Raw genomic sequence first — 12,768 nt, forward strand, 5'->3', positions numbered from 1 at the left:
TCCTTCCCTAATTATTCCTCGGAACTGGCAAAGGTTTTCAGGCAAATAACTCTGGAAGACGCAGATTAGAGTGCTCTATTTCCATAAGTCTATAAACTTTGAGCTTTGAAGAGGTATCGTGTATTTTAGATTGTATATCCATCCCAACCAAGTATATTGGTTTTACGTTATACCATCTGATAACGTTCCATTTCGTTTCCATGGAAACATGTCAAGACGCACATCTTGACGTTAATTTGCATACCGCGCGTGCTTTGCGCAAAGCAAATGCAAACCTAAGAGTGTTATCAAAGTCAACAACCTACATCAAGCGACTGTGGATAGAAGAACTCGTTAATAAATCAATCAATTACCGCATCTTTTAATCAGGTTCTCTCAACCTCCGGAGCTCCACACGTTTTTAATTAAACAGATTGGAGCCAAGCGTGGATGAGATCTTTGATTATTCATGAGTCAAAGCGTTCGATCGACTTTTGAACGTTTTTTTTTTTCGCGCGGGTCGTTATCCTAACACATAGCAACAAGATTGAACGAACGGAAATTAAAGCAAAACAACTCCCCCGTCGTGAGATAAAGTGTGTGACGGATCAAGATTATTTCGATGTCCACGAAAATATTAATCAGCAGATATTTAACTATGATTTCATGAAATTCAAGAACCACAAACACAACAAACTCGCTTCGCATCGTCCAAGAAACTTGCAGAACAAAGTTGGGGTTGTATCAGAGTTTTAGTGAACGGTAAGATTTGTACTCATTCATATGTAATACGTTTGACACGAATATGATCACGTACTGCCTTGAATTAATAAACTTAGCTTTGTGGAAATAAATTTCTTGTGCATATTATAAGGAAACGGTTCGCTTACAGCTCAATACAGCGTTGATATATGAGGTCGTGCCATAGGTAATCTTAGAACCAATTGGAATCGAGGCGAGCGATAAAGTACAAATGAAAATATAAATAAATAAAAGTGAATTTGAATATTTCGACGAAACTATAAAAGCTCTAAAGATTTGTCTTCAATGCGAGACCTAAACTTCAAAATGATTATATTTCGTATATTTTTGGCTCGAGAATGCTTTACACGTATATGTTATGTAACACTCCAACAATCCATGACGATTGTATGGAAATGGACAATGTCTCAAGGCCGCTTTAGAATATATCAAGCTATATACAATGTGTACTATGATGTAGTGCCGATTGCGGATCAGCATGTGCAGAACTCTACTCCGCCTGTTACTACACGATAGTTACTATAAAGCAATATTTCTATTCTCAAAAATAACAACAAGCGTTTTAAGTGCAGAGAGCAACGCTGTTCTTTGTAAACCTAAAACGCATTAAAGCATTACGAAATGTGTCTGGTGTTAATTTATTTATTATTACAAGTGGTTTAAGCATTTAAATCTGTCATATCTATTCTAAAATCGGTAGAAACGAAGCATATGTCCAATATTCAATACAGCAATAAAGAAAAATAATGACCGTGGTTAAAACTAAAATGTGGCACACAATATTTGCTATTTATTGCCTGTAATCTAATCGCGGAGTGTTAAATTGCCGTGGGGTTGCAATCTGGTCAAGGAAGGATTTTTATTCGTGACGTGATAGCGCCTTATTAGCATACCTTAGACAACCTATTTGAAATCAACTCTCAAACAGGGGATCGCATAGATTTACCCTAGTGTAGATAAACGTTTTTCATGCGTCCATATCGACTTTTCGCCCACATTGTCGCACCCTCAGTTTTAATGGCATGATCTACCGTAACCGGATATTTTGATGTTGTTTATGTTATGCAGTATGATCACAAATCTGCAATTAAAATTCTTTCGTACACGCATCGTGCATAACCCTCACTCATTTGCATCAGAATACTTCAATCTGCATTTCATATGTCGGACAAAAAGACTTCAACTATGAAATTGGACGTGCAGTGGCCATGATAAACGATACCCCAACTTGGGAATGTCATAATATCGTCTAATGAGTCTACATTTTTCAAATATAATCAATCTTTTACTTTTAGTTATCTTTGACGCGTCACTATGATTGATAATAGTCTGCAGCGTCTACAATTGGGTGGGGAAATATCGCTCTAAATAATTCAGCCTGCTTCGTTTTTCGGCAAAGATTGATTATAAAAGTCTAGAGAATTGAGATTAACGCCACAATTTGTTATAATGCCATTTAGCCTCAATTATGTACGTTATTCTTGTAGGCAATTAGTTACGATTGTCTTGATTGCTCCAATTAGTAACCATTGTGATATTTAATCGAAATGTGACACATTTGCAACAATGTATGTATGAATTCAGCAATGCTGATCTACCTCTCGGCCAACTGATGTTCTGATTTATTCTTATACTATAGGCTTTGGGACAAAGCATTTTGGCGTGGTGAATTGAAAAGAGTCTGCTGGTTTGTGTAGATTTCTTTAAAACTCCAGGTATATGTATTAAAGTTGAGGTAGTTCCTCTAAACCTATGCGATGAAAAACCATTCAACGTCTATTTTAAGATAATATTTTGCATTTTGTGTTGCTTTCCTGTTTACTAAATAACCTGCTTAAATTTTACAGAGGAATTGTTCTGTCAATCGTTTCTTCACAAGCCTTACATTTATACGAATGAATAGACCTGCCATACTACGCTTCTTTTAACGAAGATTTTTATTATTTACGTCGATATGAATTTATCTTATATTTGTGCATGAGCAAATTCAGGATTTGGGATTCAAATTTATCTTATATTTGTGGGAAAATTTAGGATGATTACAAGAGGTAAAGCAATGAAAAATAGTGGGACCTAAATTATGAATTAAATTAGTACAGTTCCTTTTGAGAATTTTACTTTAAACAATACAGCAAACTGCAAACGGCCAAGGTCGAGTTATAGATTTGAGGTAGATTTTTTGCATTATCATGTCGATAATTTTTGTCAATAGTGTTTAATCATAATTGAAAATTCGAAATGAATTTTGCCGTTTGCGGCTATATAAACACAAAGCTCGAGCTCTTTGTTATGTAGAGAATCTACGTTTGACGTATCTCTTTTAATTATTGCTTTTATAGGGATGGGAAAAGAGCAAAGCAAGCTGAAACCACGAGATCTCAACGAGCTGGCGAGAACGACGACTTTTAGCCAGCAAGAAATCAAAGCTTATTACAAAGAATTTAAAAAGAACAGTAAGACCGGAGCGATGACGGTGGACGATTTCAAACAACTTTACTCAAAATTTTTTCCGGATGGAGACCCATCAGAGTTCGCACAACACACGTTTCGCGTCTTCGACGAGAATGGAGACGGAATATTGGACTTTCGAGAGTTAATCGTCTCCATGTCTGTCATGAAGAGGGGCAATATGGATGACAGATTGAAATGGGCATTTAATATGTACGATATTGATGGAAATGGTTATATAACGAGGTACGACGAATCTGGCTTTGTTATTGCTTGATAACGCTAGATATTTAATAGAATTAAAAGTTGAATGGTTTTTACCCCGGCCGTTACACTTTAATCGCATAACCGTTGGCTTTGGTTGAAAATGATCCCATATTAGGTGGTATTATGGATATCATATCCATGTGATAGCATTACACATCCGTTTCAAACACATCTTTGAACTATATGGATCAAAGATCACGCAGTATTCATTGTGATTTAGATCTTAGCTGTCTGATTGTAAAAATGGTTATATTTATGGCAAGGCTGCGTGTAGACACATCCGCGCAATCATACATTTATTGTGTTTACAAACAAATTACAATTACAGACTCTCTTCTATTCTTTTATATGATTAATGGAGTAATGTTTACTTCGTGGTGGACTTTTATGGAAGGGGGTCTTAAGGCGGATTTCCACTTACAGCGAAATCGTTCGCTAGCGAAATATTTGCATATTTTCTTTGGAATTGAGAACAGTCAAGTCGCACTAATTTATTTATGCTGTTAAAATTTAAAAGAAAATATGCAAATATTTCGCTAGCGAACGATTTCGCTGTAAGTGGAAATCCGCCTTTACAGAGGTCTGCACCCCTGTAGTACTCATGGACAAACGGAGGGCAACCCAGGCTAAAAAAATCAAATTCAACCTGCCTATTGTAAATTTAGAGGAAGGCCGATTATATTGTGTATTATAACAAAGCAAATTTCATTTTGACGTCGCAAAATTTGCCCATTTTCGTGCCATTGAACGCACAAGCACACCTCCTTCGCGTGTGGGGGGGGGGGGCACTCTCTCCCTTGGATAACTCTTCTAAATCCACCACTGACTTTATTTCTCTTGCAACAGAGATGAATTACTGGATATACTGACAGCAATCGAGAAGTTATCTGGCAGCGAGAATGACGAGCATTGTGCGGCGGATATGGCGAACGATATATTTGAACGCGTGGACAAGAACGCTGATGGAAAGCTATCTTTGGAGGAGTTTCTTGAAGGAGCTAAAGTTGACAATGATTTAGCCTCCATGCTGCACAGCATATAGTTTGTCGAAAGCAAAGCAAGCCAACTTTTTAAAATTACACTTGAAAATGTAACCCCTTCTCATCTCGTGTACACTTTTTTCGAAGAGATTTTCAAAGAAATTTGGGGTTCTGAGGCAAACATCTAGTTCTACGTAAATTTCCAAATATCATATATAATTCATATACTAAAAATTTATCTTAAAGCTACGTTACGCGTACCATATCATCACCTCCTTCACAAATATCCCTCCCCTAGAAAGCCCTGTGATTTTACATCACGTTGCCGACGTGAATGGCTAAGCTTATAGTTAAAAATTTGGGAACTAACACATCGTCATCAATTTGAATCTGCCATGTTGATTTCATGATTTGTAACTGCTGATCAAAGTCGCAAGTCTAGCCTTTGACTCGCCAAATATTGCGAGTGTGGTCGCAAAAATGCAAAATATTTGAGATAAACATGCTTATCTTACTAAGGCGTTGCCATAAAAAAAAATAAATCCGATTTATAGGCTATCGATCTCCTGCCAAAATACATAATTTTGAATTCAGGTAAACATGTTTATGTGAACTCTTTACTTGAAACACAACACCTATAATTATGTCAACTTAGAATTAATACTCACAGGACGATCATACGATCAGAGAGCTCGCGTATCATCTTTCTTTTATTAAATAATAATAATATCACCATTTTTGAATTGACCGCCATTGCTGCATTGTTAGAGAGGAACGTCATGTAACCACAATGAATATGATATCACATATGTTTCCATCGCTGGTAATAACATTGTAGGTCTATTGTTTATATTTTGGATTGTTCGTATATATCAAGACACTTTTTCTCGAAATTTTACATCGAAAGTCAACAAAAACAATGAAATAATCTTAGATGAATATCTCAGACGTCAGACATAACGACATCGCTCCAAGCACTTTGAGATGTTTATCTCGTTACACTTCTAGGGTCTAGAGTGTACAGTATGCAATATATGCATCAAAATATCAAGATTTGGTCCACCTTTACAGATAAATAACATGCATGTTATCTTGGAAACATTAGAGCCTAAGAGTAGAAATATTTCATTCATGTCGAATATCTATGCCTTTGTCCAACTGGAGCACTAGTTGGGTATGAAATGTTGGGTTGAACGAAAATATCAACGGGAACACGACTTCCACTGTGATCCTTGTATTGCTCGCGATGTTGTTGAGCGGCCTAAAAATCACACGAAATATTTACATCTAAACAAATTCCAATGATTGGAGAAACGTGTAAAATTAAAGCTAAACTATCATGTGTTAGAAGTATTTTACAATAAGCTTTCGTTGTTTTTATCCCACTCTACAAAGATCAAAGAATATCAGATGAAAAATGTTGCTAAAATATAAGTAGAGTTGTATTCCATAATGAACTGTTGTAGCGGTTTGTATCATAGGGCATGTTTACTGACATGGAGCGAGTTATCCCGGCTAGGCGAGGTAAAAGCTGCATATAATGAAAGACTAATCAAGTTAAGCCGCTTTTTACCTCGCCCAGCCGGGATAACTCGCTCCATGTAAACAGGCCCTTATCCTCTTAAAAAAAATTAAACTAGTGGTCCAGTGTAGATAGCAAAAAGGCCAAAAGGAAGTATTAAAAACTCCAATTTATGTTTGCGGTTCCGACAGACATACAAATTACGCCTAGTTCTGTTTTCAGAAAAAAACACATTAACGTACCTTATTAAAGTCTCTGATTTCTCGCTCGCGTGAGCTAGTATTCAGGAGATCAAAATTATGTGGCGGCTGCCATCGTTCCCAGGTTCTTGGGCGTGTTCCCATCACGCGACTCGGGTCGTGATCGTAATATGTCGGAAATGGTAGCTGGGCGTCACCTCCCCTTCCGTTCATACCCAGAGTACTGTCCTGGAGTTTAGTGGCGCGATATTCTGAAAGCAATCTGGCTGAGGAGTGAGGTGTTGCCGTACGTTTCGCCATATTGAAAGTTTTCCTGATGGACGTGACCAGTGTAACTGAATATAATGTACAAGGTATCATAGATCACACAAGACACATCTTGATCAAAATGTTGCAGCGTTGGCAGTGGTGTCGAAGTAAATGCCCTGAGTACGAGGTTATTACTTAGGCTAGCTGTGGTAGCCGAGTCTTGCTTTGCTTTATCTTGGCTTTTCGGGATTATGTAAACATGCAGCCCACCGGCTCAACGTAAAGGCTATTTCAACTCAAAGCCAGCCTATTTGATTCGAAATCTGGTTGCGAGAAACCGACCCTCCAAACAATCTCCTCTGAGAAGCGAAGCTATTATAAGCCTGCCTTATGCCTGGCATAAATTCTTAGCGTAGAATAACCGCACGATGGCCTCTCATTGTCCTATGCAATAAACCTAAGATCTTGTTCAAAGCTATGGTAAATTTGGGCCTATACTATGCAGGCTATGCATATAGTCTATATTATAGTGTAAACACTGTCACTGACATCGATATATAGGACCAAAAATTTCCCAATATTAGTCCTAAAGCTACTATAATGCGGTAATGGGGAGCCGCTCGAAACGTATTCGTTCAATTATTGCCCCCTTACTGGTCTGCAAGTATGTACGTTGTTATAAACCACGGTAGTTAGACTAGTTAAACTTACCCTGGCAAATGTCTCGGATGTCTATAGATTTCTGGGTTTGTCGTTATTACGGGGAGTTTGTTCTGCATTCTTCAAATGTGATGTAGTTTGAAGCGATATGATATTTAAGATAGTTTGTTTTGTTTATATCCGGCGAAAACCCATATCAAGCCATCACCATGGATACATGAATTATTAATACATTCTTCATGGTCGTTAGGTTTCATAAAAGGCAGTTTCCAACAGGTGCTTATTCTACAATATTCGATAAGGGAAATTCCCTTGGGGAAATCCCATTATAACATGATCACATATTATACAGAAAATCGAAAGTATATTACGATAACACGGATAATTCGACTGTGTCGAAACTTGAGAGGCTTTGCAATTTGTCAAGACGAAAAGGATTGACATATCTTACAAACTATAGGAAGGAGAAATCTATATTCGGGTACGTAAGTCCTTAAATATATGCTCTATCAGTGTTACATTGCTTTAGAGTTTAGGCGAGAACTTCGTTGTTTAATATCAAAGACAATGTTGTTTTAGGTCACTTGAATAAGAAACGCGTTTTTTGTATTGTTGATATTTAATGTCGACTCGTGTTGCTTCTAAGGTTGACACTATTTTCATATATTGAGATATCATACAATTGATTAAATGAACGCAGAATAAGCTTCTTTGGCAGAATGGCAGTTTAATTCGGAATAGGCCCTTACCAAAATTATGTACGAAGAAATTACGGAAGTGGGTCTTGCGGCAAAGTGCTGACCCAGCAAAGTTGTTCACTCATTTATATAAAGTTAAAAGGTAATGTTTGGTAATGTTGGACAAAAATACGACGTTCGCCAAGTTCGGAGAAAAACTAGTAGAGGGAATAATGCAATAACAATTGACAAGTTTGTCCACCAATATCCTGAACCAGTGACTCAACCTTGTTCATCAGTGATAGTGTCAGTGGCAGTGACAGTGTGTCTTCGCAAAAGTTTAGCATTGCAGCAGTAATATGTACGTATATTTCATCAGTCTACACTCCAGAGCCTTTTGTTTTTATTGAAATTGAATTATTAGATATACTACAACTATAAGTAAGTTTTTGATGCCAAATATAATAAAATGAAAATGTAAATAACACCTGCCATATACTGTGGTACGTAGTAGCAGGCTAGCAGCCGTGTATGCCTATATAATTGGATGAAAATTAAAAATGCTTTTCCATAAATGGATCCTGCATGGTATGTGGTTTTGTTTTTAAATTTTATGCAAATGAGTTTAGACATGTTTGACATTTCATTTAGCTGAACTAACCAGACACTTAGATTCCATTTTTTCGTCTAATCGATTCCTCAGAGTGCTTCGATTCTTTCTACAACATTCTGTATTCGCGATATTCCACTTTCCGGAAGACACCTGACGCCAGTGTATAGTCGTATTTGTCAACTGAACAAAAACTTTTTGCTCTACGCCTCTACCTCCTCTAGAAATCCATATTCAAATTCTCAATAAAACATTGAAATCAAGCTCTTATTGGAGTGGAAAAACAGCAAGGAAATCGCTATAAAATGACTGAGATCTTCCCCTCAATGAGTTTGAGCGTGAGTGAGCTTTTATAGAAAACAGGCGATGGTCAAGTTATGGTTGCCTTGCAGCGACTTGTGTTGTCTTTTATATACGACATGCCTTTTACGCTTTTTTTCTTAACATGTTTTTTTATCATACAACGTGGATGATGAAATATAATCATCTAAACCGCAGAATGAGTGATTTTTTTTTCTTCTCCTTGCCCGGTGGTTTTATTTTCACTTTTAGGCACATGCCTGGCTCAAGTAAATTTGTGTATTTCTAGAATACGAAGAGGGCATTTGTTGCAGGGTTTCCGCAATCTAAGGAGGTTTTCTTCAAATGGCAACCACGAGGAAGGGATCAGTGATAATATGATATAATATGCATTCTTTTTAAACTTCCTTGTCTCTCTCTACCAATCAAGATAGCCATATGCAAATAAGACGTGGAAACACTCCGAATCCTCCCCCTTTCTTTCTATTTTCTTTCTTTTCTTTTTTCTTTTTTCTTACGGCGAAAATTTTCACGTAAATTTATCCCATACTTATCTCCATGTTTGTTCCTTAGGAGGATGTCGGTTTCATGTGATTTGTGCGACAAGTTATTCGACAGTGATCATGCCGTAGAACAGCATAAAAGAGATACATACTACGGCAACTGTACAACTCAGAAAAAAAGAAGCAGGCCTAGAAATCGAAGAAAGAACACACAATCTACACCCACGTATTCATCAATTCCAGGTAATTGCAAAGCCAGCCCAGAAAAGTTTTCGTTCTCTTGGCGCTCGCGGTCAATTATTATGACAAGGTTGGCAAGTTTTTTTATTAAAATATACTACAACGTTTCCTAAGGCCCGAATATCTTGCAAATTACAAATATACTTCAAGCAAACGTTAATTTTAAGGAAGCTAAAAAAGCAAATTTTTTTCGAGATTTTGGCGAAATTTTGTCAAAACTATGCCACCACTAGGTCACCTTCCCTGTGGCCTTGTCGCCAATTTTGAATTGCATATAAAAAACTACGCGAGAGCCAATCAGTTTTTTATTTGGAATTCAAAAAGGTGACGACACCACAGGGTATAGGTGACCCTAGCGGCCTAGCCATACATAAAACTATGAACAGATGTCCATCTGGCAAGTGTTTAATTGCGTGATATTGCGAGATATTTGTCATATATTAATACGTCATTGTTTTTATACTCTCTGCCGTGCACTAATGTTTAATTAATTTTGTGCAAATCGAATTTTCGAAGCCTCCTCGATGTCCATGAGAAAATGTTTTAGATATTTTTTACCAGATGACAATATGCCTCCAATTTTGAATTTTTTTTAAATCACTGTCAGTTTCTGCAAACGGCTACAGTTCACTCGCCAACTGGAACTTCAACTCCTTCTTCGCGAGACTGGGCGTCGGTGTACGCGAGGAAAGCCAAGCTGTTGCAACAGGAAGAAACACAGGTAAAGTAATTATGTTAATATCCTATTTATTGACAAATCGATGTTACTAGAGGACCTATACTTTGGCATTTTATACGCACGTACAATTGGATAAAAAATTAATATCCTATATATATTCTGGTATCTGTTCATTTTCCATTGATGCAAACTTCCAACTTTTGCTCCATAAAATTATTTGTTGTCTTTTTAGTTTCCGTAGATTTTCGCAGCCGTGTAACAGCCACAGATCTCAACAGCTTTATCGCAGAAGAATTGCAACCAACCGAAGAATTCAACCGAGAAATGCAGGAAACCGTCGGAAAGATATGCGAGTTCTTGCGGAGACATATGGAACCTGATCAAATTGTAAAGGTAGTCGAGTGCAGTCATAAAAATAATTTCAAAATTATTATTCAGAGCATCGTTCAAAAGTGGATGCAAACTAGAAATTTTATTATAAAAATCAAAATCCATGTCTCTTTGATCATTTTGGGGGGATTTTATGCATAGCTTGCTAAGAAAAACCTGCAAAACATCTCGTTCCCACGAAAAAATAAAAATAAAATTTCGTTATCTAGGGTGGGTCATTGGGCAAAGGTACGGCCGTCAGAGGAAGGTGCGACATTGATCTTGTTTTGGTGTTGAACGGAGTAGAAGGTGCCGAAGATCTCAAAAGGAAACTACCAGAGATTCGAGTCAAGATCAAAACTATGTTGACAATATATTCAGGAGGTTTCACAATCGTCCCCGGTTCCTTAAAAGACTCGTCCTTCTTAGTGAAGTTTTCAGTCAAAGGCACACATGGAAATATAGATGTTGATCTGTTGCCCACGTTTAAGTATGAAGGTACAGTGTATAATGGAAAATGCTTTAATGGCTAGTCTTGCCGTGAATTTCATTAAATGTAAATTGCTATGGGATCCACCTAGAGTACATCAATATTAATAAAAACTGAAATTATATATGTAATATATACATAAATTCACGGAAGCTGAAATCATTAAAATATTTCCATCAAAATTACATCTGTGTGTAACGCAACCCCTGTAGATATCCGCTTGGTTTTTATTCAATTATAAACTTGTCATGTCGCTAGCTATTTGTTCAAACAAACTTTTTTGCTTGATATCAGATCTGCAAAGTCTTTACAGAAAAATGAGAACTGACCAGAGACACAGTGAATATTATAGTGTGGCGTTGGCTCAGCGAAAGGTACACTATACCTATTGTAAGATAAAATATACTCTGATGATGCATGGCTATTGTGCATTTGAACTTCTCTATACTGCACAGTGACAAACACGACGAGTAATTATTCATCTTTGTCTTTGATTTCAAGTTAAAATTGCATTTAGATTTGTGCCAGGTCGTGTCATTTCTATACACTAAACAAAAAATAAAATTGTTCTTTTTGGGAAATCCTAGGTAGCCTTTGTTGGAAGGCAACCAGCCAATGTGAAAAATTTAATTCGCTTGGTCAAATACTGGAAAAAAGAAAAGGTCACGTCTATGTCCGGTGGATCGTATCTCATGGAACTAATTACAATTCATCTTTGGGAAGAAAACACCAGATATGGTAATGGCACATTTGATACGTTGAAGGCCTTTCATGGAGTCATGAAAGCATTGGAGGAATATCATTCTCTGAATGTCATTTGGACGACAAATTACTCTGCCAGCGAAATACCACACGAAGTTAAAAGCCGCCCAGGGTAAAGAATTATAATCTATATTAAATTTATAGAAGATCATTTAGATCGTCTCCAATGAAGCCTCTTTGTTTCTAATACGCTTGTCCCTATTATTCGGGAGCCTATTAATTATAGAGAGGATATAAAATTATCATAACTTTTTATTACCCTCGCTTGCTCGTTATTGACCGAAGAATATCGACCAATGTCATTTCTCGTTTTTCATTCCTCAGTTTTTCATCTTCTTTTTCGAAATGGACCGATGGAAATACGTCTTAGAACTGCTTTCCCTTACTAACGCTCGTACACGCACATAAAAGTCTAAAGGTGAATAAATCGAAAGAACTAATATGCATTTGTTGACCCATGTGTCAATTTTCCGGGCGTAAGTGGAAACGGCAAGCCTTAGCTAATCACGGGACTCCATTTCAACTAAAATGACACTTTCACGTAATAAACTAATAAAGTTAATAACCTCTTCCACAAATATGAAGTTTTGCATTTAACGGCAGCCATTTAGATTTAGGAGCATTATTATAGTTCATTTCTGGTTAAGAAAATTGAATTGCGGCATTTTCAAATTTCAGACCGTTGGTAATGGATCCAGCTAATCCAATGAACAACGTGTGCACAGCATTTGATTTGGAAAGATTAGGAAGAGCAGCGAGAGAAGTCCGGCGAAGTCCTATGTTGGATGGTGTTTCTTCAACTAGTTGGAAGTAGCAACCTAGCCTACATTCATCATTTTGGTATCAGTTTTCACGCACGAATTGATGTATAAGTTAAATTCTTAAGGGTTCCTAATCTTAAGATTCTATATGTTGCTGTTTTAATAATTTTCACTGTTTCACTGTTGATAGGTCTGCACAACGGTTTACGTGCACTATTGCTTCAAACTGTATCTAATCAATCTTTATGTTTCAACTGAGGCTCATGATCAGTAATCGGAATGAGTCAGCAGTTCTTTACTCTATATGTGT

At 37.0% G+C, this 12,768-nt stretch overlaps 3 protein-coding genes across 3 annotated transcripts; 2 read left to right on the plus strand and 1 right to left on the minus strand.

Moving 5' to 3' along the window:
• Positions 1-265: 265 nt before the first annotated feature.
• LOC114530000 (neurocalcin homolog) lies at positions 266-5,134 on the plus strand. The gene is made up of 4 exons (XM_028551573.1): positions 266-741; positions 2,381-2,456; positions 3,081-3,435; positions 4,303-5,134. The coding sequence occupies exons 3-4, from the start codon at positions 3,083-3,085 to the stop codon at positions 4,496-4,498; spliced, it is 549 nt and encodes a 182-aa protein (XP_028407374.1). The 5' UTR covers positions 266-741; positions 2,381-2,456; positions 3,081-3,082; the 3' UTR covers positions 4,499-5,134.
• Positions 5,135-5,299: 165 nt separating this feature from the next.
• LOC114529909 (UPF0573 protein C2orf70 homolog B-like) lies at positions 5,300-7,205 on the minus strand. Its single transcript, XM_028551479.1, has 4 exons — positions 7,119-7,205; positions 6,456-6,493; positions 6,201-6,424; positions 5,300-5,697 (listed from the first exon to the last, which is right to left on the minus strand). The coding sequence occupies exons 1-4, from the start codon at positions 7,184-7,186 to the stop codon at positions 5,566-5,568; spliced, it is 462 nt and encodes a 153-aa protein (XP_028407280.1). The 5' UTR covers positions 7,187-7,205; the 3' UTR covers positions 5,300-5,565.
• Positions 7,206-9,231: 2,026 nt separating this feature from the next.
• LOC114529910 (2'-5'-oligoadenylate synthase 3-like) lies at positions 9,232-12,557 on the plus strand. Its single transcript, XM_028551480.1, has 7 exons — positions 9,232-9,400; positions 10,005-10,118; positions 10,309-10,469; positions 10,676-10,943; positions 11,230-11,309; positions 11,523-11,809; positions 12,376-12,557. Exons 1-7 carry the CDS (start codon positions 9,232-9,234, stop codon positions 12,509-12,511), a joined length of 1,215 nt encoding a protein of 404 aa, XP_028407281.1. The 3' UTR covers positions 12,512-12,557.
• The last annotated feature ends 211 nt before the right edge of the window (positions 12,558-12,768 follow it).

The sequence above is a fragment of the Dendronephthya gigantea genome, unplaced genomic scaffold, assembly GCF_004324835.1.
Source record: "Dendronephthya gigantea isolate DGI-Jeju-01 unplaced genomic scaffold, DenGig_1.0 000058F, whole genome shotgun sequence".
NCBI classification, from domain to species: Eukaryota; Metazoa; Cnidaria; class Anthozoa; order Malacalcyonacea; family Nephtheidae; genus Dendronephthya; species Dendronephthya gigantea.

Excerpts from the sequence above, each read along its gene's own strand:
- LOC114530000 (XM_028551573.1), top strand. The coding sequence starts at position 3,083 with ATGGGAAAAGAGCAAAGCAAGCTGAAACCACGAGATCTCAACGAGCTG. Across the intron at positions 3,436-4,302 it reads GGAAATGGTTATATAACGAG|AGATGAATTACTGGATATAC; the intron begins GTACGACGAATC and ends CTCTTGCAACAG.
- LOC114529909 (XM_028551479.1), bottom strand. The coding sequence starts at position 7,186 with ATGCAGAACAAACTCCCCGTAATAACGACAAACCCAGAAATCTATAGA. Across the intron at positions 6,494-7,118 it reads CATCCGAGACATTTGCCAGG|TTACACTGGTCACGTCCATC; the intron begins GTAAGTTTAACT and ends CATTATATTCAG. Across the intron at positions 6,425-6,455 it reads TCAGGAAAACTTTCAATATG|CCAGATTGCTTTCAGAATAT; the intron begins GCGAAACGTACG and ends CTCACTCCTCAG.
- LOC114529910 (XM_028551480.1), top strand. The coding sequence starts at position 9,232 with ATGTCGGTTTCATGTGATTTGTGCGACAAGTTATTCGACAGTGATCAT. Across the intron at positions 9,401-10,004 it reads CACGTATTCATCAATTCCAG|TTTCTGCAAACGGCTACAGT; the intron begins GTAATTGCAAAG and ends AATCACTGTCAG. Across the intron at positions 10,119-10,308 it reads TGCAACAGGAAGAAACACAG|TTTCCGTAGATTTTCGCAGC; the intron begins GTAAAGTAATTA and ends TTGTCTTTTTAG.